Source organism: Scatophagus argus, chromosome 11 (genome assembly GCF_020382885.2).
Source record: "Scatophagus argus isolate fScaArg1 chromosome 11, fScaArg1.pri, whole genome shotgun sequence".
Taxonomy (NCBI): Eukaryota; Metazoa; Chordata; class Actinopteri; family Scatophagidae; genus Scatophagus; species Scatophagus argus.
In genome coordinates this window covers 23,715,282-23,741,189 of record NC_058503.1, presented here as the reverse complement: position 1 = coordinate 23,741,189, position 25,908 = coordinate 23,715,282, and the positions used below count along the sequence as shown (strand labels likewise).

At 49.3% G+C, this 25,908-nt stretch overlaps 2 protein-coding genes and 1 long non-coding RNA gene across 16 annotated transcripts; 1 reads left to right on the top strand and 2 right to left on the bottom strand.

Annotated features, from left to right (window-relative positions):
• Positions 1 to 951: 951 nt before the first annotated feature.
• LOC124066842 (abl interactor 2-like) lies at positions 952 to 19,349 on the bottom strand. Of its 13 annotated transcripts, none has more exons than XM_046403641.1 (12): positions 19,101 to 19,349; positions 13,255 to 13,422; positions 11,458 to 11,634; positions 11,115 to 11,132; positions 10,663 to 10,766; positions 8,748 to 8,900; positions 6,905 to 7,029; positions 6,458 to 6,796; positions 5,727 to 5,891; positions 5,507 to 5,587; positions 4,481 to 4,663; positions 952 to 4,245 (listed from the first exon to the last, which is right to left on the bottom strand). In XM_046403641.1, exons 1-12 carry the CDS (start codon positions 19,215 to 19,217, stop codon positions 4,070 to 4,072), a joined length of 1,806 nt encoding a protein of 601 aa, XP_046259597.1. In that variant the 5' UTR covers positions 19,218 to 19,349; the 3' UTR covers positions 952 to 4,069. The 13 variants fall into 13 exon arrangements, 11 of the variants coding, with proteins under 11 accessions (XP_046259597.1, XP_046259599.1, XP_046259604.1 ...); XM_046403643.1 differs by having other exon boundaries at positions 4,481 to 4,633; XR_006844652.1 differs by lacking the exon at positions 952 to 4,245 and adding an exon at positions 4,748 to 5,062 and having other exon boundaries at positions 4,494 to 4,633.
• A 281-nt stretch (positions 19,350 to 19,630) lies between these two features.
• LOC124066884 lies at positions 19,631 to 21,249 on the top strand. The gene is made up of 2 exons (XR_006844658.1): positions 19,631 to 20,046; positions 20,960 to 21,249. It is a non-coding gene; the product is annotated as an uncharacterized LOC124066884 (long non-coding RNA).
• LOC124066851 (transmembrane protein 237A-like) lies at positions 20,555 to 25,541 on the bottom strand. 2 transcript variants are annotated; one of them, XM_046403665.1, is made up of 11 exons: positions 25,391 to 25,540; positions 24,412 to 24,487; positions 24,204 to 24,326; positions 23,651 to 23,756; positions 23,398 to 23,552; positions 23,169 to 23,289; positions 22,467 to 22,658; positions 22,280 to 22,353; positions 22,111 to 22,198; positions 21,679 to 21,800; positions 20,555 to 20,741 (listed from the first exon to the last, which is right to left on the bottom strand). In XM_046403665.1, exons 2-11 carry the CDS (start codon positions 24,479 to 24,481, stop codon positions 20,674 to 20,676), a joined length of 1,119 nt encoding a protein of 372 aa, XP_046259621.1. In that variant the 5' UTR covers positions 24,482 to 24,487; positions 25,391 to 25,540; the 3' UTR covers positions 20,555 to 20,673. The 2 variants fall into 2 exon arrangements, with proteins under 2 accessions (XP_046259621.1, XP_046259622.1); XM_046403666.1 differs by lacking the exon at positions 22,280 to 22,353 and having other exon boundaries at positions 25,391 to 25,541.
• Between the last annotated feature and the right edge of the window lie 367 nt (positions 25,542 to 25,908).

Below are 25,908 nucleotides of genomic sequence, written 5' to 3'. Positions count from 1 at the left end.
CCGTCCGTCGCTGATGTCACCGTAAGAGTTTGAATGAGAAAAGCAGCGATACCTGAGTGAAGCTAAAGCAGCAGCCTGATCTGCTCTTCAGCCGGAGGAACAAGTTTCACAAATCAGACGTTCTCAAATCAAAATTAGATTTGTTAGATTAACAGTAACAAAAAACAGCAAAAACACAGACAAAACAGTCTCAAAAAAATAATAAAAACAGCCAGTTTTTCTTAAGCTTTGAGTTTGTTAGGCGGTTTGAACTCCTCAGTTGTGTTCAGGTGCCGTGCGGTTATCAGAGGACTGACGGACGGTTCGAGCCTTCCGAGGCTTTGTGGTCTGAGTGGATCCAGGACGTAAAGAGGCTTCACACTCTCGTTTTTATCATTTTAGTCTCACGTGAAAGAAACCTGCAGTCAATAAAAGTGACAGATTAACACCGGCTAAAAGCCTTTACAAAATGTTTTGTTTTTAAGATAAGGTAGACCTTCACTAAATCAGTTTGATTTCTGACATCACACATATTGCATCATTTCCTGTTTGTATAAAATGGTCTTATGTGTTGATTTGTGTTTACTTTGATTTTGAATCTGCAGCCATGTTGGCTGCTCTCCCACCTGCTGACGACTGGGCCAACCTCCTCCACACCTGTTACCCTGACACAGTGGTATGATCTGCTCAGTTACCTGTAACTTCCTGTCACGTGACCACATGCTCTGATTGGCTCCTCTGTGGCTTTGAAGGTGAAGCAGTTTTTACATCTGGTGAGGACAGAAATGCCTGAACTCTTTTAAAGATACACACGAAGAGTCCACTGGGACCACACATACACACACACACACACACACACACACGCACACACACACACACACACACACTCTCTCTCTCTCTCTCTCTCCCTCTCCCCACGAGGCCCTGGCAGCATCCTGTGGACAGAATGAAATAAGAGACAGTGACACAGACTGGCTGTTAAAACATTTAGTTTTACTTTGTTCGTTCTTACAGGCGAGCAGAAAGCTTCTGCAGACATCACGTTCAACCAGGAACAGATGTGATTTGGAAGGTGAATCATGCAAAAATGGGACAAGTTTTCTAGACCACATATTGAGTGGCCTCCTCACACTGCTGACAGGAAAGAGAGCTGCTGTGAGATTTGTTAGACTTTGATGAACCGGAGGAGGATGAAGCGGGTTCCTGGTAAAATCAGCCTGAGAGAAGCCACCTGGAGCGTTTCATAGATCATCTCATTTCTCACTCCACACTGGTTAAAGGGATACTGCAGGCAAAACAAAAACCAGAGTCCAGCCAACATGTCGAGGAACCAGCACATCAAAACAGCCAAAGACAGCCAAAACTTTGATCCAGACTTTCACGGTTCACAGATCAGTCTGGTTGGAAAAACATCCAGAGGGTGACTGGGCTCACTTTGGCTGTCTGCAGTCACAAGAAATAACCTGATGATGGCGCGCGATGAAAAGTCAGAGTATCAGAGTTTTTAACTTTTCACACTAGCATGGCTAAAAATATGTGTAATACAACTTCATCTACACCACTAAGTGTACATAAAGATGAGAGCTCCCAAAAGTGCAGCCCAAACATCTGGACGCCCCCTGGTGGCTGGCTGCAGTAAAGCTCATAAGCTCCTCCCCCTCCATGTTAGCAGATGGGACATGAGCCAAACGAAAAACTCAAAGTACACGTCAAATAAATTTTAGGAAGTTCTGATCACGGTGATGTTTGTTCATTTGTTCATTTTTCTGATCACTTTGGTTTTGTTATTTGATGCTATAAAGAGTGGCTGAAACATGACGATGATTGACAGCTGAGTGCTGCTCCCGATTGGCTCAGATGGGTGTGTGGGCGGGAACTCAATACTGCGGCTCCACCTCCCAGTCACTACTGCACAGACTCTGGTTCCAAATGACATCACCAGAACAAGATGGCAGCACTCATATTAGGGATGTTTTGGTTTCTGTTCAGTGGGAGGAAGTGGCGACATGTCGGCCATCTTTATACGTCAGCTGTCCACACAATTGGCACACTCTGGTTTTTGTGGTAAAATGCCTCTTAAATAAGACCATACAACACAGAAATGCTGTTTTCAGGTCCAGAGTCACGATAAGAGTCCATACGGGAATGTTTTGTTCACACAGCTGCATCCACACCACAACATCTGGATACATGGCACACAGAGCCTCAGCCTGGAGTCCAAACACACAGTTTTAAAGGGCCATTACAACCAAACGGCACTCAACAAAAACATCACAACCTCCAGAGAAGAAAAGCAAGCTGCTGAAACTATAGAAGAAAATCCAAACAACGAGAATATGAAGTCACTGTAAATAAAAATATCAGTCATGTATCAGGCATGCAGGCAAACAACACCGTAAACTTCAAAACTGGCAACAGGTCTGAAGACCTCCACCCGGCGTTTTGGTCAGGTTCACTTCACTACGACGACTACGGGACAGGCCAAAGCAGCGAAACCACAACGACCGAAAAGGCTCAGACCACACGTGAGTGAATTCATGGAGTTTGGTATGAAGAGATCGAGTCTGGACTGGATGTCTGGAGACCTAACGGAGCAGTAACGTGTTAACTTCTGTTCAGCTGGGTGGACATTAACACAACACAAAGTGTAGAGTCTGAATCAGATTTTTATCTTCTGGCGTTTTTGATGGTCACGATGAAATGAACAGTCTCAGAAACGAGTCAACACTGCAGCGATGAGAGCCAGGTGGGGTAAACACCTGACTTCCTGCCTTCCTCCACGCTGATCTTCTGATGTGTTTAAGGTCATTTGTTTTTTTTTTTTTGTTTCTTTCTTTCTTTGTGTCAGAAACAGACCACAGTCTTCACATCAGAGAAGCTGCGAGGAGAGCGAGGAGAGCGATGACGCAGGATGACTTCAATCGTTCTTCACTTGGATTAGAGTCAAAGCTCGTCTAACTACCCCGCCCCCCAGTTTCATCTCTAATTCCTTTCTCAGTTTTGAACTCCAGAGACAGACAACGAGGCTCCTGAGAAGGTAAGAAGGTTGAGGATATTTGTTAAGGCAAATGACGAGGGGTTTGGGGAGAGTCGGACAGAGAATATGAACTTACAGTTTGCAGACGTGACCGTCTGGTCCGTCACACGGTGGCTTTTATATCCCAAGAGACAGTGAAAGGACAGAAAACAAACCGACTTCTGCACATATTTAAGATGCTTAGCTTGTGCTACTTTCAGTCACGATGCAGAAGCTGTAAAACAGAAGAAATCAATACTGTTGATATCCACTCAAAAATTCATGAAAACACTGCAGGGACGGCGTCTGGTTTCAGAGACGAAAAGCAGCGAGTCCACCAGACAGCCTCCACACAACATGCCGAGAGGCCAAACAGAGTATTCAGCAGTGAACCAGACCTCCGGGTTTGTATAGGTATCGAGTCATTTTTCCTGACTGACTTTCCAGCCAATCAGAGAGCAGGAACCTAACCGTAAAACAGAGGGAGGAAGAGGAATGATAAACTACAAGCGGAGACTGACTGAGTCTCAGACCTTAGTGTTTAGTGCATGAGCGGCTCTGGCTTAGCTTCCTTTCACTGCGTGGGACAGCTTGTGGACGCGCCCCGCTGGGGTCAGTGAGGGGACAACGGTGGGAGGGCAAAACTACAGAAGCCCGGAGAAGACAAACTACAGTGTCTTCTCCTCACAAAGACTGTAAAGAGCTGAACACAACGAGAAGCGCTGAAGTAATTTTAACATGCATCAACAAACTGTGGAGTCCTTGTGAAAATTCAAGACGCTGGTCACTCGTGTCCTCTCACACGGACTCCTGTGGTAACAAGTCAGTCCTCCAACAACAGAGGAACATCATCTGAGCAGCAAACGACCTGACACACAAGGCCTGACGGGCAGACAGCAGACGGACGCTGAGCTCAGAAGATGGGACGTCTGTCCAGTAAACCGCACTCACAATACAATATTAGTGATTTGTGTTCACAAGCTCTGACTTGCTTGTGATTGGTTAGTGTGAACCTTAAGGAAGAAAAAACAGAAACAGAGCTGAGCCGACTTGTGCCTTGTGGCCGGTGTTTGTTCAGTCGGCGTAGTGCATGATGGACTCCACGTAGTTTCCAGGGAAGAGACCGGTGGTGGCGCTCATCACGCCTTCGAACCAGCCGTCCTCGTTCTTCTTGATGACGTAGATGATGGCTCCTTCCTGGAACGATAACTCGTCCTCCTTGTCTGCTGTATAGTCGTAGATGGCGACCACTGGGGGGCGACAAAGACTTCAGAATATTAGTACCAATCTTCAGCGTGTTTCAGATATTTTGCCTTTGAGTGACAGACAGACAGACAGACTAAAAGGTTTCACACACAGAAGATGCTGCTGAGTGATGGACAGGAAACATGATGATGATGTGACAGAGAAGCTGTCCTTTGACCTTTTGTCTTCATACTTTATCTTGTTAGACATTCGGGAGACGTTTTGTCCTGATTAGCGTACCTTTCTCCAGGTAGGTCCTGGGGGCCCAGGGGGGGTCTTCTTCAGCGTATGGATCGTTGTACTCCACAACTGCTGAGTCCTCCTCTTCATGTCCATCCTCCAAAGGCTGCGGGGAGGGCAGGCCCTCCTCAGGCCCTGATTGGCTCTCAGCAGCTGGGTGAGGGGGAGGAGAGGCGTCTGAGACTGGAGGAGGAGGGGAGATGTGAACATGAAAAAGTAAATGGATGGTTTGAAACATAACACATTTGAATGTTTGATGTAAAGCACCTGCAACCAGGACCAGTCAACACCATCCACCCTCAGACCTGCAGGTCCAGTCCAAACTGGTCCATCTGCTGTACACCTGCAGACACTTTCCTACAAACACCTCCAACATGGTTCACTGGACTCACTGATCCATCCCCAGTTCACGCCCCAGCATGGTCCTTTCTCTTCACGTGCAGAAAAGTGAGGACGTTTTGTCCCCCTCACGTCCATCTGTCACTCATCCACCACATCAGTTTGTCTCACCACCTGCAGGACGAAGGCTCTCATACAGCCGGCAGCTCAGTCCTGGAAAACCTGGACTGGACTCACAGAACTCTGCAAAAACATCCCTTTTCTTTGTGTGATCATGTCAGCTTCTTTTTCTGCTGAGTTCTGCAAATCAAACTGAGTTTGTGGGGATAAAAATCATTTTGTTATCGCCTTAAGAGTTTGTTTGTTGTCCCTTTCGGGATTTTTTCTGGGTTCATTCAGCTCCTGAAACAAGCGGTTTGCTTGTGGTGTGAACCAGATCTACCGCAGCACGGACTCAACAGAAGAGAAGCGATGCTCTGCAGAGGCTGAGAGCACTGCAGGTCTGCAAGGTGAAGGTCCAGCTCCACCAGGTGCTTCACACCTCAAACCTCCTACACAACTGATTTAGTGAAATAAAACGATTGTGTTTTACTGAAAGACCGTAAAGATGACTCACGAGAGCAGAAACAACCAAACACTGATGTGATGCACCACTGAATCAGTAAACGTGAGCACAGAAATACTTACTGGACTCCTGAACTCGAGCAACAAAACCCATGAGAGGAAGCTGAGGAGTGAACTGGAGGAGGGAGGGAGGCGGGGGGGAGGCTGCCAACACACAAATCACAGTTCAGTCACACACTGAGCTTCACACTCCGCTGACACCACCACCTTCTTGTCAAATGTCTTTTCGAGTCTCAGACTCTCTGATGTGACTGAGGGTCTGGACTCTATCAGGGGTGTGTACCTGGGCTCTGGTTGTAGCAGGGGCCGCCGTTCACCTGGTTCTGTGTTACGACTGGCTGACCGGTCACAGAGGGGGGGCGGCGGTAGGGTAGCGACCCCCCCACCTGTGGAGTCTGCTGTCGAGGCTGAGGCCGGTTCATACTGTAGAACTGAGGGACGATGGGACCTGACAGAGCAGAGAGGAACCAGTTTGGTGACCAACGAAAAGGTTCTCACACCCGAAGAGTGAACACAGACTGAACACCTGAATGAATGAGTGCATTAAAGAGCAAAGTGCAGCAGCAATGAAAAGGTGAAGGGAGATGAGATCAGCTGAGAGGACAGATGGTGAGCAGCAGATGAAGAGATCATCAGCTGATTCATCTATGGACAGAAAACCAATCAGAAACTACTTTAATAATCAGCTCCTCTCAGTCACTTTTTAAACAGAAATGCCAAAACTCTCAATTTAATGAGAAACTTTCTCAAAATACTGACTCACAGGATCTTTGTTTTCTTCCAACAGACAGCAGAGACTAATCAATCAGAAAACACAGCCTGATGCCAGCTTCATTTGGACATGAAAGTAATCGCTGAAGATTAAAAACCAACAGGAAGATGAGCTGTCACACTCCTCATCATCCTGTCAGCCCCACACTCAGCACATGACTTTCTGTCATCAGTCAAATGGAGAGCACACGGAGGGAGGGTGGAGAACCTGGAGATGGAGGCGGTCTGGTTGGAGAAACTCACCTTCAGCAGGTGATGAAGAGGAGGAGGAGGAGGAGAGCGGAGGAGGAGGAGGGGCAGGAGGAAGGAGGGGAGACTGTTCTCCAGGCAAAGCACCTGATTGGACCTCGGACGTGCCGGGGGCGGGGTTAGAGGGCGGGGTCGTGCTGGTGGGTGCGTTTGATTGTGAGTTTGGCTGAGGAGGCGAGTCAGCGTGTTTTGAGGGCGAGTTTGGTGGCAAAGGCGCGTTGGGTTGTGTTAAGGTCGTAGTGGAGGAAGAGGAGGAGAAGGAGGAAGGAGTCGGGGAGGGGGAGGAGTTAGGAGCAGTGGAGGAGGAACTCGCCGGTCCAGCGGTCGGGGAAACTTTAGGAGCAGGACAGGAAAGAAGGAAGGAGAAGCAGGAAGGTTCACGTAGAAAGCAAGGAAACCACAGCTTCATCATCAGAATGTGTGAACATGTGTGCGTGTTACCTGGGAAGGTGGAGGGAGGGGAGGGCGTCGGCACGGCGATGGGAACACCCACACTGCCACTGCCACTGTTCTCCCTGCTGCTGCTTCGACTGCTGCTGCTGGGATGGCTGCCTCCACTGCTACCACTGCACACACACATACGCACGGGCATGCATGCACGCACGCACCGCGCGCACACACACACGATTTACATTATGGAACTACACACGGTTACTGAAACTTCAAAGTAAAAGCACAGTGAAGTCATAGCAGCGGCGAGTGGCGTTCAGGTCAGCACAGAAGCAACGAAAACACGACAAGCTGCAGGACCTGACTGGCTGACTGGATGGGAAAGCTTGTAGCAGAGCTGTGATTGGACAGCAAAGATGATGCCTGCTGTCTCATTGGCTCAGCAACTCATAAAGTAAATAACGTCATTAAAAACAAATTAAGTATTCAATACTGAGGTGAAACTGTCAATGTGCTCATGCTTCTAAAACATGTGTGAAAACATTTTCTTGAGATTTGAAATAAATCTGCATGTGCTTTATTTTGAAAATATGTGTCTTCTTTTCCCATCTAGCGAGGCGTCACAGTCACAGAAAGCAGACAGAGAAAGTCCAGCTCCAAACGGAGAGCCAATCAGCTGCGAGGACAGAAGCAGGAAGTCAACACTTTGTGTCCCGTGTGTTCACTCAGCAGTGATGCTGCTGTACGTTCAAACAGTAAAGTTTCACTTTTGTCCAAACACAAACTGAGATGAAGCTCAAGAGGAGCCGAGGAAACACTGCAGCTCACGCGACATGTTAAATTCAATTTGAAGGAAAAACAAGAAAACAGAATCAGTTTCAGCCAGACAGATGAATAAAGACTTTTTGTATTTGTTAAACTGACATTTAACGTGTAACGTCTGTGAATCTGCTGCTCACCACAGCGACCATATGAACGGTCTGATCAGTGAACAACACTGAGCATCACTGCAGGAGGAAACGCAACACCGAACGCGACGTGAGACGAGCAAACGCTCCGGGAGAACAATAATCAGCTATTTCACTGCCACATCAAATTTTCTTCTGTCCAAACTTCATTACGGTTTAGGGTTAGTTCAACATTTTGGGAAGCACACATTAGATTACAGATTACAGCCAGCAGCAGCTTAGCTTAGCCTGGTTTAGCATGAAGAGTGGACTGGAAACAGTTAGCCTGTCGAGCGCTAAAGCTCACTAACCCACACATTTTATGTTGTTTGTTCATCAGAACAGAAACCCGTGTATAAAAACAAGTCAGACTATCCGCTTGGCCCTGCTTCCTGTGTATATGCTAAGCTAGGCTAACTTCACACTGAAATGCACAGATGTGAGAGTGGTGTCTAACACTTGGTGAGAAAGCAAATGTATTTCCCAAAATGTTCAACCTGTCTTTAATGTGAGCTCATATGAGACGAGCGTTTCCTGTTTGTGTGGAGGGAGACTCGCGCTGACAGTAAAACATGCAGGATTAGAAAGTATGAAACAGTCACAACCCTCAAACACATCCAAAACGTTTGCTCGTTTCAGTCAAGCGGTATGAGATCAGCTGGACATGAGAGAAGAAGGCGTGTTAGTGGTTTGTCTCAACTTCTTCAGCACATCCACCAGTCCTGACTGGGAGGAGCGCCAGGAGGAGCGCCGGGAGGAGCACTCACCTCACTGTGAACCTCGCAGTGCACTGAGGAGTCACACATGTCTAAAGCTGCAGTTTGAACTGTTCGTATGGATGTGCTGAATGTCAAAGTTAAAAGGCTCCACAGAGAGAAAACACAGTGAAAACTGCTCCGTCAGAGAGCGAGCTTATGGCAGCCATGTTTACGCGCTGACCCGGCTACCTGTACGTTCGCGGCCGATGGTTGAGGGTGGCGGTGCGGGCTGGACTGGGAAACTGTCCCGCAGCCATATTGTTTCTGGTGGGGCTGGAGACATAATCGTTGGGCACCACTGGGGGGCGCACTGGCTCCAGTGTCCTGTAGGGGGAGTTCTTCCTGTACAGGCACGAGGTGAGGGTGGAGACAGGGTTACTTTGACAAGAAGTCAGATGCTGTTATTCATGTGTTCTGAGGAGCCACAGGGGGGCGCTGTAACTCCGTCACAGCTACCAATAAACAGTTCTAATCAAACATTAAGCTCAGTACATAAACACAACATCACATTATTTCCACATTCAGTACAGGCTGCTTTGTGTCTGTTGCCCCTGGATGCAAAAGAAACAGAAACCTGTTCAGGTGTCATTTAAAGGGCACATGTATTTTTAGAAAAGTACAACTCCTCCAGCATCACAGGTCTGCAGGGAAGAAGAAGAACGAATGAACATCACGAAAGAACAGAAAGGCACAAGAAGCAGACCGAGTCGGTTTGGTTCCCAAAGTCCATACAAACAACGTCAGAGAAACAACAAGAGTGTCATGAAAGAGAGGACAGATTCAAAGGCTGAAATCTGTGTGTGGCGACAGAAGGACTGGTCCTCTGCTGTGTCTGTGCTGACGGAGGGATTTGGCTTGTGGACAGCAGCTTCGCTTCACTGTTCGCACTTCGTCTCTTCCTCTGAGCTCACGCTCTCTCATCTCGTTCTGTAAACAGGTTCTGTAAACAGGTTTCACCCACTCAAACCTTCGTTATGCGGCACTTTGGCACCTTCAGCGGGACGACAGTCCTGCTGGTGCTGTACAGAAACAGCCGGCCTATCAGCAGGTTACCTGCGGCAAACAGGAAGTGCACACCAGCAGAGGGACAAGGTGGTGCGAGGCCAAAGATTCCTGCCAAACTGCGTGCTGACGTAGCTCAGCTGAAGTCGTGCTTGTCTGAGGAAACACCTCACTGTGAGCAAGTGAAGGTGGCGTTCAGCTGCAGCCTCTCACGGTTTAAACAACAAAAACAAATGGCCTCTGACCTCACAACATCTGCATGGAGGGGAACCAGAGGCTGAGACAGACCGGCAGACAGACAGACAGGCAGGCAGGCAGGCAGAGAGACAGGCAGGTAGACACACAGACAGACAGAGACAGACAGGCAGGCAGGCAGACAGACACACAGTCAGGCAGGCAGGCAGGCAGACACACATTCGGACAGACAGACGGACAGTCAGACACAGACAGGCAGGCAGGCAGACAGACACACAGTCAGGAAGACAGTCAGGAAGACAGTCAGACACACAGTCGGACAGACAGACAGACAGACAGACAGACAGACAGACAGGCATGCAGGCAGGCAGAGAGACAGGCAGGTAGACACACAGACAGACAGGCAGGCAGGCAGACACACAGTCAGGAAGACAGTCAGACAGACAGTCACACACACAGTCGGACAGACAGACAGACAGACAGGCATGCAGGCAGGCAGAGAGACAGGCAGGTAGACACACAGACAGACAGGCAGGCAGGCAGACACACAGTCAGGAAGACAGTCAGGAAGACAGTCAGACACACAGTCGGACAGACAGACAGACAGACAGACAGACAGGCATGCAGGCAGGCAGAGAGACAGGCAGGTAGACACACAGACAGACAGGCAGGCAGGCAGACACACAGTCAGGAAGACAGTCAGACAGACAGTCACACACACAGTCGGACAGACAGACAGACAGACAGGCAGACAGACAGACAGACAGAGAGAGAGAGGCTCCAGAATGAGAGAGAGAAAGCTGAGGAGACACAGCTGTGTGTCCAACATGTTTGGAGAGAGAACAACAAGCTTTTACAACATGACGTTACTGAGCACAGAGTGTGTGTGTGTGTGTTTGGTACATACCCTAAGATGCCCTTGCCGGCCCTCGGAGGGCTGGGTGGTTTCTGGGTGGGGGGGTTGGACCGAGAGAGACCCCCTCCTATTTTCATGTTGTGCTGACCGTTTACCTGTGGGAATACGTTTACACATACGTGTGAGGCGACTCATTAACTGTCTTCATCACTTGTGCACCAGAGAGTCCTGACGACTGTTAACTCTGAAATGGACATTTTGTGTCACGTGTGCCAACAGCTGAAACGTCATCATCACATTATCAGCCTAAAGACCAGCAGGACTGCAGTCAGTCAGAGGCTTGTCCATCACAGGACTGGACGTGTTTTCAGCCAATGAGCAGCTGTTAGCAACAACCTGTGAGGTCTGGACGGGTTGTCATTGGGTGTAAACGTAGCCTTGTCACTCTACCTGAGCCGCGTTACTGTCTATCTGTTATGAACAGGTGTGTCGTGCATCCTTACCTTGAACCTCAATAACCACTAAACACGTCAGTGAAAGCAGCAGTGGGAGCAGAGAGGACAGAGAAGTTCAGAGGTTAGCGTCAGAGCGACAGCATCAGGTAAACATCGTCAGCCATTCACACACAAGACAGGCAGAATGGACAGACAGACGGAGAGGAAGACAGGTCCACACAGGCAGGCAGACACAGGAGAAAACAACAGCGAGGACAAACTATAAAGCTTCAACAAATGGGTTTATAACAGGCGACTAATGGCACCTGTGCTACACTCCACATACTCAGTAAGACACAGACTGAAAACACAGTATAACCTGCATCATCACGCCTTTCGTCATTAAGCCCACCTTGACTCCGTGTCCAATGTCGTCCAGCACACTGTAGTCGATGGGCTTCCTGATGTAGCGCACCGGTCTCTCCGGATTGGCCGGAGCAATGATTTTATGTGAGCGACACGTGTTCTTATTGGTGGTCAGGATGCCAATCTCCCGCCTCGCCACCTTCTCTTTGTGGATACCAACGGTCTGAGGGGAGACACACACCGACTGGATTAACGATGATGATGTGAACGTCACCTGATGGTGGCGCCAGATGAAACGTCAGAGCCTCACCAGAGTTCTCACAGTTCATCCTGAGGGGAACATGAAACAGTGACAGAGTGCTGTGTGTGTGTGTGTGTGTGTGTGTGTGTGTGTGACTGACTCATCAATGCTTCCGCCTCTTTGAGTGACGGTCAGTTTGCTGTGTGAAATGTTTGTCACTCTGAGGATCCTTCAGTGGAAGGCAGTTTAACATGTGTGACCATCTGTCCTCACTGTGTTCGCTCTAACTTCTCTGGCACATCCTGATCACAGCTCCGACGATGCAAACTCGTGGCTTCCCGAGCTCCTCTTCTCCTGAAATGCAGGCTGGATTCTGACGGAGCATCTGAGTGTGAGGAGCCTCGCAGCGCCACACACTCGCCTACGTAACACATGTGAGTGCGACACACTAAGAGGCGATTATGGCCTGACGCTTACAGACAGGAAAGCATCTCATTATTTCTGCATGCAGTGGAGCCTGATCATACAGATCACTGAGAGCTGAGGGGAGGAAGAGGAGGAGGAGGAGGAGGAGGAGGAGGAGGAGGAAAAGGAGGTGGAGGAGGAGGAGGACGTGGAGGAAGAGGAGGAGGAGGTGGAGGAAGAGGAGGAGGAGGAGGAGGAAAAGGAGGTGGAGGAAGAGGAGGAGGAGGAGGAGGTGGTGGAGGAGGAGGAGGACGTGGAGGAAGAGGAGGAGGAGGAGGTGGTGGTGGAGGAGGAAAAGGAGGTGGAGGAGGAGGAGGAGGAGGAAGAGGAGGAGGAGGAGGAAAAGGAGGTGGAGGAAGAGGAGGAGGAGGAGGAGGTGGTGGTGGAGGAGGAAAAGGAGGTGGAGGAGGAGGAGGAGGAGGTGGTGGAGGAAAAGGAGGTGGAGGAGGAAGAGGAGGAGGTGGTGGAGGAAAAGGAGGTGGAGGAGGAAGAGCAGGAGGAGGAGGAGGAGGAGGTGGTGGTGGAGGAGGAAAAGGAGGTGGAGGAGGAGGAGGAGGAGGAAAAGGAGGTGGAGGAGGAGGAGGAGGAGGTGTTGGAGGAAAAGGAGGTGGAGGAGGAGGAGGAGGAGGTGTTGGAGGAAAAGGAGGTGGAGGAGGAAGAGCAGGAGGAGGAGGAGGAGGAGGTGGTGGTGGAGAAAGAGGTGGAGGAGGAGGAGAAGGACAGATAAACCTGCTGCTCCCAGCTTCTCAGAACATCAGGAGCTTTGACAGTACATGAAGAGCCTGGGGGTTTCAGACTGTTGGTCGGACACGTTGGGAAAGCGTGATGAGCAGTTTTTGGACATTTCTGACTGAGCAAGCAGTCGATTTCTCATTACAGCAGCAGATTAAGTTTTTCTTTGGGCTGTTTGTTCTGGATGCTTCCATCCTCCCGAGCCGCGAGCGGTTGGCTCAGCGTGATACGTGATGACCCCCGTGAGCCTCGCTGCAGCCCCCGACTCTCTTCTTATCTGACTGGAGGCGTGCTGCTGCTCGGTGCTTTTTCAGCCTCGTGACTTTGATTGTGATCAGTTGTACGATGTGAAGTGTAAAGTGAACCCGGCTGACGGCCCGGCGTCCCCCCCGTGTCCCCGCAGACCTGTGAGATGTGGTTGACGGAGCTCTCCATGCGGCGCAGCTGCGAGGCCTGGATGTCCAGCATCTGCAGCACGTTGTTGGCCAGCGTGTTGATGAGGTAGGCGACGCTGGCCAGGGACTGGGTGGTGTAGCTCTTGGTCTCCTCCAGCGCCCGCTGCTTGTCCGCTGACTACAGGGAGACAGGAGACCGACTCAGTGCCACCATTTTATTACCACACACACACACTCACAGGACAAATCAGAGCTCACAGTTTAATTTTTGCATTGACATCTACGGTTACCCACAGCCACCACGCCGGGTGGAGCTCGACACGGAGTCTTAGACTTCCGTCAGTCGTTCAGTGGACGCTTTGAGTCCACGTCACCACCTGAGTGTCGCCTGCTGCTGTGTGACTGAAGTGCAGGCGCCGCATCAACCACACAATAAGTGACCTTCACCGAGCGGCTTCACTCGTAATGAAGTGACAAACAGCAGGACGTGAGTGAAGACAACTGACACAGCAAACAGACACACACTGTGTGTGTGTGTGTTCTCACTGGCCCTGCAGTATACACACACACTGATGTTAGTCTGTGTGTGTGAGTGTGAGATGAAGCATGATGTAGGTCAGTGCTAACTCATTCAAGCCTGAGGCTGACAAGAAACACACACACACACACACACACTCACTCTCTCTCTTTCTATTTGGTTTATTTAATTATGGCCACAGAAAAGACTGAATTCTGATTGGTCAGAAGGTGTTCCTTCATCAACATCCAGATGTTGAACATCCAACATATGACCGTAAACAACAGTACAGGCAGCTCAGTGCTTCTCTGTCCTGGCTGTTCATGCTGTCATTTCACTGTGTCCATGTCCTGTCTGTCCGTCCTGCACAGTGGTCCTCCTCGGTCTCTGAAGCTTTTTGGGGAGTAATCGAGGCTCCGGCTGAGGCGTCGTCTCCTCGCCGTATAAATAAACCTGATCTGACCTCACACCATCCTCACATCTCGCATTTTCTCTTCCCCAGCAGCCATCTGATGTCCTGTTAGCTGTGACCCAGTTGGAGGGCTGCCTCCTCAGGCCTGAGGACAGAGCAACACACACACACACACACACACTCCAATTCCAGCTGAATTCATGAGGGTCATGAATCAGATCAGATGTACATGTGCACGCTCTGATTCCTCTGACCTCTTTTTGAATCCTGCTCACACTCCTGCTGCTGCGTTCAGCTAACACAACCAAACGGCTGACGGCAGCCTGAGGGCTAATTATGCTGCCAAAATGGAAGGATTACATTTGAACAAATACTCTAATGAGCAATGAGCGTCACTGCTCATACTGTCACGTCTTCACATCCACATCAGGTGTTTGGCTAAATCATTTGTTCACATCACAACAACTGGATACATAAAAGCAGCACAGCTAACGCTAGCTTAGCCTCTGCTCTTTATTTAAAGCCACGTGACATCAAACGGTTCCAACGACTCAGCAGCATTTCTAATGAGCGAGCTGGTCGTTTAACCTCACTCACTGACTGTTTCCCAGGTGTCTTCCTGTGGACGAGTGAACCAGCCAGAGTTTAAACTTCCTGGTGAAACATCAGGGAAGTCAGTCATTATGAACATCCCTAAGTGAAAAGACCCAAAGTTCAGCCAGTGGGAACCAAAGCTAACGTGTGCCATCAGACGCTCTCAGCTACGCGTCCCCGCCGCGCTCGCCGACCTCAGTCTGAAGGCTGAACCGTTAACACGTCTCGGGCACAGGAAGACAAGTGGTCCGGACCAGCCGGGTCAGCACGACGACCACATGTCCAACACAAACGTTTCCAGTGTGCTCACTGGTGAACTGAGTGGTCAGGTGAGGCGCTCCTGTCGTTGTGAGGGATTCTGGGACGCGCAGGCGCCTCGACCGGATGACAACAAGCAGCTGCTGCAGGCAGCTCACGCAGAACAGACTGCAGATATAAAAAGGTGTGAGGTGTGAAATCACGTCAGCTGAGCTTTGAAACCGCCAGGCTGCTGATAAGAACCTCATCGATCCAAACGCTCAGCTTGTTTCGCCCCCGCAGGAGCTGCTGCTGGCACCAACGCCGAAGGTGGAGGCTGAAACTGCTTCAGCTGGAAAAACCAATCGCCATGGTTTCAACCCAAAACACACACACACACACACCCACACACACACACGGTCCGTGTGTTTTCAATGCACAGCAGGAGGTTGAGTTACATTACAACAGCTAACCTATGCTAACAGCTAACCAGGACCAGCTGTGGAGGACACAGAAGAGACAGGGCAGGGTGTGTGTGTGTGTGTGAGTGTGAGTGTGAGTGTGAGTGTGTGTGTGTGAGTGTGAGTGTGAGTGTGTGTGTGTGTGTGTGTGTGAGTGTGAGTGTGTGTGTGTGAGTGTGAGTGTGTGTGTGTGTGTGTGTGTGCGTGTGTGTGTATGTGTGAGTGTGTGAGTGTGTGAGTGTTTGAGTGTTTGAGTGTGTGTGTGTGTGCGTGTGTGTGTGTGAGTGTGTGCGTGAGAGAGTGTGTGAGTGTTGTGTATGTGTGTGTGTGTGTGTGTGTGTGCGTGTGTGTGTGTGAGTGTGTGTGTGAGTGTTGTGTATGTGTGTGTGTGTGCGTGTGTGTGTGAGTGTGTGAGTGTTTGAGTGTGTGTGTATGTGTGTTGTGTATCAAAGTCAAAGTCAAAGTGTACTTTATTGTCAAAGATCTATGTAACAGGGGTTAGCACAGAAAATTGAAATTTCGTTTGACCAGTCTCCAATGTGCAGTAAAAACTAAAAACTAAAACTAAAACTAAACATGTAGGTAAGACAGTGACAATAATTTCACACACACACACCCACACACACACGCACACACACCCATACACATACACCCACAACAGGCACACACAGTGTGCAGTAAAAGGACAGCATCCTGATAAAACTATGTACAATAAAAATACACACACACACACACACACACAGTCATAGCAGCAGAAGTACAGTCAATGGACATACCGGTATGTGCAGTAGGATGCAGTATGTAAGGTGCAAAGAGTAAAGTGCAAGTGACATGTCATGAAGTGTTCATGGAGTGTTCATCAGTGTGTTGATGAGTCTGATGGCTTGTGGAAAGAAGCTGTTTCTCAGTCTGCTTGTGCGGCACCACATGTTGCGGTAGCGCCTCCCTGATGGTAGTAGGGAGAACAGTTTATGTGCTGGGTGAGTGGGGTCTTTGATGATGGTCATTGCTCTTCTGGAACAGTGTGAGGTGTAGAGGTCCTGAATGGCTGGTAGTGGTGATCTGATGATCTTTTCTGCAGTCCTCACCACCCTCTGTAGTGCCTTCTTGTCTGCAGCTAGACAGCTGCCTGCCAGACAGAGAGGCTGCTGGTCAGGATGCTCTCGATGGTTTCCCTGTAGAAGATGGTGAGTGCAGATGTGGGGAGGTCAGCTCTTCTCATCCTCCGCAGGAAATGGAGTCGTGCCTGTGCTTTTTTGACCAGGGAGGTGGTGTTTGTGGTCCATGTGAGGTCTTCTGTGATGTGCACTCCAAGGAACTTTGTGCTTTTCACAGACTCCACAGCACTGCCGTTGATGAAGAGTGGGATGTGTGGTGGTTGTTTTTTCCTGAAGTCCACAGTTATTTCTTTTGTTTTGTCGACGTTGAGTGACAGGTTGTTCCTCTCACACCAGTTGATGAGTTGGTGTACCTCCTCCCTGTATGCTGTGTCATCGTCGTCACTGATGAGGCCCACCACTGTTGTGTCGTCAGCAAATTTGATGATGTGATTTGTTGCAGATCTGGCACAGCAATCATGGGTCATCAGTGTGAACAGCAGAGGAGAAAGCACACATCCTTGTGGCACCCCGGTGTTTATGATGGTGGTCGCTGAGGAGTTGTTTCCGACTCTGACTGTCTGCGGTCTGTTTGTGAGGAAGTCCAGCAGCCAGTTGCACAGTGGAGTGTTGATGCCTATTGCACTCAGCTTGTTCACCAGATGTTGGGGGATGACAATGTGTGTATGTGTGAGAGTGTTGTGTGTGTGTTGTGTATGTGTGAGAGTGTTGTGTGTATGTGAGTGTGTGTGTGTGTGTGTGTGTGTGTGTGTGTGTGTATGTGGAGCGGAGACCCGGACACACGCAGCATCCGGCCGTCGTTGTCACCAGTTCTGTCGGTTGGTGAGAGGACGAAGGAACGAAGGATCAAAGAGTTCGATCAGCAACAACAACCAAGAAAAATCCTTCCATTCGGTCGTTTCCTGTCGAGTTTCTCCACATTTTCCCAAAGAAATGAATGTGAGAACTTCTGCTGAAACGTCTTGTTGGGCTGTCAGAGCTAAGTTTAATCATTTCTGTGATCCTCTGCGCTCCGAGTCCCACCTGCTGATTATTTTTACGTGGTTGGGCGGACATTTGAACCGAACATCCACCAGACTTCATGATGACTGAAACACACACACACAGTGATGAACAGGTGTGTGTTCAGAGTGTGCTGAGGAGGAACAATTGGCCATTACAGTCTTGGCTGCCCACACACACACACACACACACACACACACACACACACTCCCTCTCCAGCTGTATTAAAGCCAACACGCTGAATGTTATTTCACACTTCAGCTTGTGGAGAATTTGCTGCTTTTCTTTGTCTCTGACGACAGTAAACTGAATATTTGGTTCCTGTGCTACAAGATCAAACTGTTTTCTGTCAGAGAAAATGAGTGTCAATAATGAAAATCATCAGCTGCAGCCCTGTAGATCACAGGAAGTTACATCAGTGTGCTTCCCATGAACAGAATTCATTCCCGATGTCCCAACACATCACCTAAAATGTCGGGAAAAGTACTGTATTAGCTGTAGTAGTACTGTAGTACTGTGGAGCCTGTCTGTAGTAACAGCTGGTGTGTTTCTGTATTCGTCTGGATCCTCATCAGCTTTTACCAGTGCAACAGCTGCTCTTTCTCCTGGCAGCTGAGGAGCACCTGAATGCACCTTCAGGACATTCAAAACTCAACAAGAGTTTTTAAAATAAATAAATACTATTAAAGCACTACTAAAAGACTTCTTATCTTAACAAACTTTAATGAGTAATGTATTTTCAGGGTTTCATCCCATTCTGCAATTTCTCAGCCTGGGATCAATAAAGTACGTCTACCTGTCTATGTACCTGTATGACACCTGACATTTTAACTGACACATGTCTTTGCCATCGACGTGTTTCTATTCTGCAGAAGCAAAGGTGTGTGAAGTGAAGTTCGTTTCAGAAACGATGAATCCTGCCATGCTGGGGCCACACTCGTCCACCTTTAACTGACGGTGCGGTCGTGATTGATGTCTTCCTCCAACAGCAAGTAAATAAGGAGCACATTCACACTGCGAACGGCTTGCATTATGAGCCACTAAACGGGAGGTGAAGTGTCCCACCAGACTCCCATTGGAACATGTCCATTTGTGTCCCTGCACGTCTACAAACGTCACACGCCTCCTACAAAGCGTTGGGCGGACATGTTACAAATAAACACCAGTCGCTCGTTCGTTCGGCTCGCGTGCCACACACAAACTAAAACACAATGAAGCCAAATCAACTTTTAGAAGTGAAAACTGATGTGCACGACATTTTAAGTAGGTTAACTATAAACCAGTCATTACAGTGGACTTCCCATGAAAGCAGGCGTGTGCGCCAGGACGTTTGGAGGCGAGCAGTTTGGCATTTTAAAGTAGATTCGGCCTGACTTTTAACTTTAACCGAAAAGCTAACGGTAACGGAGGCTTGTCATGCCGTCACTCCCCCGCTCCAGACCGCCCACTCCCTGCTAACATGACACATCCTTCCACCTGACGTCCTACACCTGGACTTTGAATACCAGCACGTACCTGGACATAGTTGCTTTCGCAGTACTCCGCTACTCTCTCCAGGTTAGTGAAACTGTCCAGTAAAGCTCTCCGTCCCGCAGGAATTTCCTCCTCCAGCAGCATTTGTAACTCCGCCATCTTTACATGGTTTTACTAACGGCTGCGGCTCGCGCTGCTGACTGGATGGATCCTGCTGCATTCAGAGGCATGTGGGAAAAAATCCCTACGACGACTCGATAACCGAAGAGTGGGAATTTTCTGTCACACTCGACATGTGACGGAAGAGGAGGATGATGTCAGTGGCCAGATTACATCGATACATGTACATTTGTGAAAACAGCATGTTATGAGAAAAGAAGTGTGGAGTTCATGTGGAGTTGGGAAGTTGCTCTTCCGACCGTGTTCATGAGCTTTTAAAAGGTGAAGTAATAAGATGATTCCAACCGTCAATCAAATGTTTACTTTTGTCCGTCATTTTATGCATATATGACGTGTTACAACATTTCCACCGAGTCACAGAGTTGCTGGACTTTGGCGGTCGTCCCCGGGAACATTTCCCAAGAGGGCATGATTTTTCCGATTATTCTAACACCACTTGAATGCACATTCGTTACTGGATCTCAAATGGAGCGCTGAGCGATGCCGGTCAACAGAAGCACGTAAACCCACGGACTAACTCCGTCATGACCTACAGGTTGTCAGACAAACATAAAGCTCCGTGGACATGTTGAGCTCTGTTTGCCATCAGGTAGCACAAAGTGAAAACATTTGAACACGAGAACCTTGTACGGTGCTCGGATGGGTGATAATACGAAGCAACGTGCAGAGACGCCACACGGTAGTGATCCTCCACACCTGAGTGTTCTTCGGACAGGTGTTCCGCACGCACGCCTCCCTGCAGTCAGGACTCCTCTGTGCCAACAGGTGCTTTACCTGCATGAGAGCAGAGTTTCTGGGACCATCAGAGGTGATTTCTGCCAGCAACGAGCCACCAAAGATCTTCATTATAAATGTTTACTAAACGTGGGAAGCTGATTAAACGAGCCTCAGTCAGTAGGGTGTGGTGTTACACATTTACTGGATCAGCAGTTAGGGTGTCGGACCCGTAACCGGTGGGTCGCTGGTTCGATTCCCCGTCCCGGTGTCCATGGCTGAGGTACCCTTGAGCAAGGTACCTAACCCCCACTGCTCCCCGGGCGCTGCACGCGGTCGCCCACTGCCCCGGGTTTGCTGTGTGTGTGTGCACGTCACTTGGGTGGGTTAAATGCAGAGAACAAATTTCGTTGGAGTGAGTTCCCTCCAATGACAAGATATGTCACTTTAATCTTTAATCTTTAATCTTTACTGTAGCCTTAAACATGGACTGCAAGTGAAATACAGCAAACGCTCCCTTCTCTTCTGTTGTTATTTCTTATGGCGGCAGCGCCACCCGGTGGTCAAAATCTGTAACACTCCGAACAACTGACAGCTTCTGCTGTACATGTACTGTTTATCTTTATTTACAAAATCACAGTGAGGTAAACAAAGCACTAGATAACACATTGTACAAAAACATACATGAAGTGAAGACAAAAGATGACTCAGCAGCTGAGTCTCATGCAGGGACATCCAGAGTCTCGTCTCCTCTCGGGTATCCCTCCACCTCCATCGTCATCAAAAACTCTGCAGAGACAAACAAAAACATCGTGTACACGCACGGTACTGCATTCGCGTATTCAGGGTGTGACACACATGCACATCACTGACAGGACCCTGACCCCGAACCTCACTGTCGCTCTGTGGGGTTTGAACAGCCCTCACTTTGGCGCCATCTGGTGGCAGCACTGAGAATGACACAGTTACTGAAGTCATATTTTATCAGGGTATCTGTACTTTGACAGGAGTATTACTTGTGGGTACTTTCTACAACACTGCGGGGAAACAGTGACGCACACCCGTGAACTCCAGAGCTGCAGAAACAAACGGATCAAATGGAAATAAGGAAGTGCAGCACTGACAGCATCTGTGCGGTCCAGCCTGAAACACAGTTAACTCTGCTCAGCTGTGCTCTGATGTTTCACACGGTAAAACGTCCTGAAGCTTCGCTGTTGTTACGGGGTCGCAGGTCAATGGGAACTGATCCCATAAACGGAGATTCTTTTAATAAACAATCTTTGTAAAGCACTTTGAATGATGAATTTCTATGATTTCTACTGCACATACCTGTATGTCCATTGACTGTACTTCTGCTGCTGTGACTGTGTGTGTGTGTGTGTGTATTTATTGTACATGTTTGTATCAGTATGTTGTCTTTTTCCTGCACACTGTGTGTGTTTGTTTGGGTGTATGTGTATGGGTGTGTGTGTGTAATTATTGTCACTGTCTTACCTACATGTTTAGTTTTTAACTGCACATTGGAGACTGGTCAAACGAAATTTCAATTTTCTGTGCTAACCCCTGTTACACAGATTTTTGACAATAAAGTACACTTTGACTTTGACTTTGAATGATCCCATTATAAGCACATCACAAAGCAGCGCAGGCTTCCCTCTGCTCATCATTGTTATCTGAGCTCACTTCAACCCCCTGACTTAACTGACCTCGTGACGTCTCCACTCACCTTCTGTGTAATCGACGTCCGGCCGCGTGGAGACCACAGCCCACGCCAGGCCCACCAACAGCGCCACCACCAGGTTCACTACGATCCACGGCCGCAGGATCTGCTGCTCTGAGCCCGGAGGCCTGGAGGAGGCGAGAGAGAAAATATTCTCCGAATCAGGGGGGTCCGGGTCACACGGGGGGAAAGACGCCAAGACCGGCCTACATGTGTCTCAGCGACAGAAGAAAAACGTTGTGGTGATAACCTTAAATTATTTTGCCTTTCCTGTCGGGCAAATGTCATAAGTGTTTATCCTTTCATTTGAAGATGGCAGCGGACAACAGCTGGCGGATTCTTAACTGATGTGACTGCCATCCTCACATGCGCAGACGTGTCCTGAGGACGCAGACGTCTGCACAGAGTCTACAGAGACAGCAGAAGACGAGTTCTCACCACAGAGTCTCGTTGGCCGTGGGGTACAGGTTGATGCGATCGCTGGTCATTTGCTGGCTGAGGGACAGGATCAGGGCTATGAAATACACTGAAAGCAGAGAGAAGAGGTCACACACAGCAGACACGTGAGACACGTGTTCACCCACCCGGGACGCTCTGTCTCACTCACAGAAAGACGCCAGAGCAGCAGGATCCAGCGTCAGGAAGCCTCTCAGGGCCATGGAGGCCTTGGCCAGGTTCACCCTGCAGGTAACACAAAGCCACTTTTCTCCCACGGTTCACTGCGCTGTTTTACATGTTTAACGAGCACACGCACACCCACCCACACACACACACACACACACACACACACACACCTGTCGAACGCAGACACGGTGCTGATGGCCAGCAGCAGGTAGAGCAGAGACTGAGCTGGATAGGCCAGCAGGTGATACTGCTGCAGCAGGTTGGGCAGCGTGGTCATCTGGTCACCTGCCAACACGTACACGACGATGATGTTCCACACGGCGTAGCCCGCCAGGAAGCCGTGAGAGAAGAGCCCGATCACCCTGCAGAGGGGTCGGCCGCGAACACACCACAGGACGACAAGTTAGCCAACGCTACACTGTGAGCAGGAAAAATACTGGCTTCTGATTGGCCGAGCACCTTAAGCAAACAACTGGACAAAACTTCCAAACACATGAAGAGGACAAAGTGCCATTTAAAGGGACATTTCACCCCCTATCTGCAGTGCGTCCAGACACTTTTGGTGTGAGATATCAGCTGTGGAGACGTCTGCCTTCTAATGGAACTAGATGACACTCAGCACTGATGTCCATGTCCAGACATCATGATCCTGTTCCTCAGGATAATCCAAAAAAATTCCAAAATAATCTGGCTAACTATGCTAACCAAGCTAACTAAGATGGCTAACATCACAGCTGCATCCCGCCCTGTGACGAGCTCGAGCCTCCACCAGGGGGTGCACCTTTCTTCCTGTGTGCTGATACAGAGAGAAAATAGTTCTATGCAGGTAAACACAGGTGTGTGTGTATGAGAGTGTGTGTAATGTGTGTGACCTGAAGCCGCTGTGGACCCTCATAGCAACGTCTCTGGTGGTCCAGATCTGTCTGAGGTCCATGTAGTCATCCATCAGCTCCGAGTGTCGGAGCTGATCGACTCGCTCTGCCTGGAAACGCCCTGCACACACACACACACACACAGATCAGATCTTTATCTCACTGTCACGACGTTGCCTCACAGCTCAGGTTGTGGTTTTGCTGATCAGGGGTCAGATTTCACACTCACGGTTCCTCTCCACAAAGACTTTTCCAACCGGCTGGCTGTGGCCGTGGGGGGCGGAGAACAGGGAAGTCTGGGGGATGGGGGACTGGGCGTCTGTGATGATGTCGTCGTCCTCGGCTCCCAGCTCGTTGCTGTAGTGCTCCGTCGCCTTCGCCTTCCTGCAGAGATTTTGTCAAAGGACTTAGACGTCCACACTGTGTGGACACCGGATGGACTCGGTCACGTTGCCCTCAGGATGAACCGTGAAAAGACTCACCGCTTCTTTCTGGTCTTTCTGGTAACGGCAACGGCCACTTCCTGTCCGTCCATGCCGGTCTCGTCCATGTTGCCGTTTGGCATGTCGACATGTTCTGTGTCCTGATCTGACAGAGCAGAAGATGACATGAAAGCTTTCCAGATGAAGATTAGTGTCTCAGAGGTCAGAACTACACCTAACACCTGCACCTGTGTGACCGCTGACGTGAAAAAGATGGCCGACACGTCTCTGTACAGGTGATGTCCACCTTTATATGCTCTCAGTGGGTGGGAACTGTGATGGTTTGGCTGACAAAGGCTCTCCGTCTCCATAACATCTAAATTCTTTTTATCAAGATTTAAATTGTTGTAGAAACTCTGTGTTGACGAACATGTCAAACTCAAAGTGTTCCTGAACAAGCTGAATTTGGTTCTGAGAGCTCATCATTTTGCTGTGTTAATTTGATTCTCGGCTCGTCCTCCTGCCGCTCGCCGAACATTAAAGTCAGGTGTGTTCCCGGCTCTGGCTTTGGTGTAAAAGGCAGCATGAAAGACCATCGGTGCAGCTGTGCTACCCATGGTTGGCGTCCGCTTCTTTTTCTTCTTCTTCTGTGGTGCTGGATCCTGTGGCTCTGGGGTCAAAGGGTCTCTGCTGGGGCTCCTACTGGTCACTTCCTCCATCTCCACCTCCAGACCAGCTGTAGGAGAACATCACAGAGTTGGGTAAAGTGGACCATGAGAGAAGAGGATGTCGGGTGGAGCAGCAGGTCTGCCTCCTCTTACCGTCTCCCTGCTCCTCTCCATCATGGACCTCCTTCTTCGGCTTCTTCTTCTTGCTCTTGACGGTTGGCATGTTTCTCTGTAAGAGGATCAAAATGGACATCATGTGAATAAAGTCAGTTACCAGGATCTTTCAGCGGGCAGTGGAGGTTTTTATTGAGGTCAGGTAATTAACACTAACGAGGATCTGAGCGGCCGGGAGGCGATGCCTGTTTGAGATAACTGGATTAGGCTGAGCTTTGAGGACAGGAAGTGGAACAAAGTGTCAGGAAACACACCAAAAACCAAAGACTCATCTGAAAGGTTCTCTGAGGAGGATTCATCCAGCTGCAGGACGTCAGAACACCAACGCTGAGAGGGACGTTAATGTACCAAACACTGAAAGAGGCGCTGAGTTAGCGGTTGGTGGCAGGAACATCTGAGGCGAACATCTGAGTTCTTTGTGAACTCGCCTCCAGCTTCTTCAGGTTTCTCCTGAGGCCTGTTTGCCCAGGTGTAAATCAGCTGACAGAGGTGTGATCAGTGCTGTCCGCAGGAGGTGGAGGACGAGTCCCAGAGTGTGGCAGCTGAGCGACCACACAAAGTGACCACACGTGATGAGAGCGGCGCTGCAGGAGGTCTTCAGATGGAGCCACCAGCTTCCCACTTCCTGTCTGAGAACTGATCAGCGCAGAGCTGCTGACGTTGTACAGAAAGTGCAGCGCGAAACTAAAAAGTCTGGATTGTTGATTGGATGTTCCATCCATCGTCCAATCATGTGAGCGCTCCCCTCCATTCAGTCGTGCTCCACCTGCCTCCACCTGCCTCCACCTGCCTCAGCACCAGCATTTAGTTGTGCATTTTTTCTGTCACTTGATAACGACGTTTGGCTCGCAGTCACGCGTCACAGCGTTAACAGATTTGTTGTTTGTTAGCTGCACATAAACACGATAAAACTCTTCTACACACTACAGACATCCACCTCCTCCGTGTGAAAACTCACCCTCGTCCTCACCCCCTTCTGTCCTCCGTCCTCGATTTGAGTTTAAGACGACTGCTGAGTCCAGAGTGAGGAGGTGAAGCAGAAAGGAGAAGCCGAGGAGGATCACGAAGACCCGGTTTACAGTGGCAGGTGGCTCGTGTGCTGAGCCCTGGCAGCCTCTGCGAGCCTATTGGCTGATCAGCTCTGATGTCACCTGCTGGCAGTGCAGGCTGCTTTAATTCCTCCACATGCTTCAACACGTCCGGTTCAGTTCACATCAGAACATATCAACACGTATCGATGCAGTTTAACTTTGATTATCTTTGATTAGCTTTGATTAGTTCAGGACAGCCAGCTCTGGGAGGTAAAGCAGTAATACTGTCACCAGTCAGAGTACACAGGAGTTAGCAGCAGATTGTACTGAGAGTATCAGAAGTTCAAGTACTCATTTATTCTAAATGTACTGCAGTGGAGTAAAAAGTACAACATTCCCATCTGACACCTTTCATGTTTGCAGTGTTATGAACAGAATTAAAGCA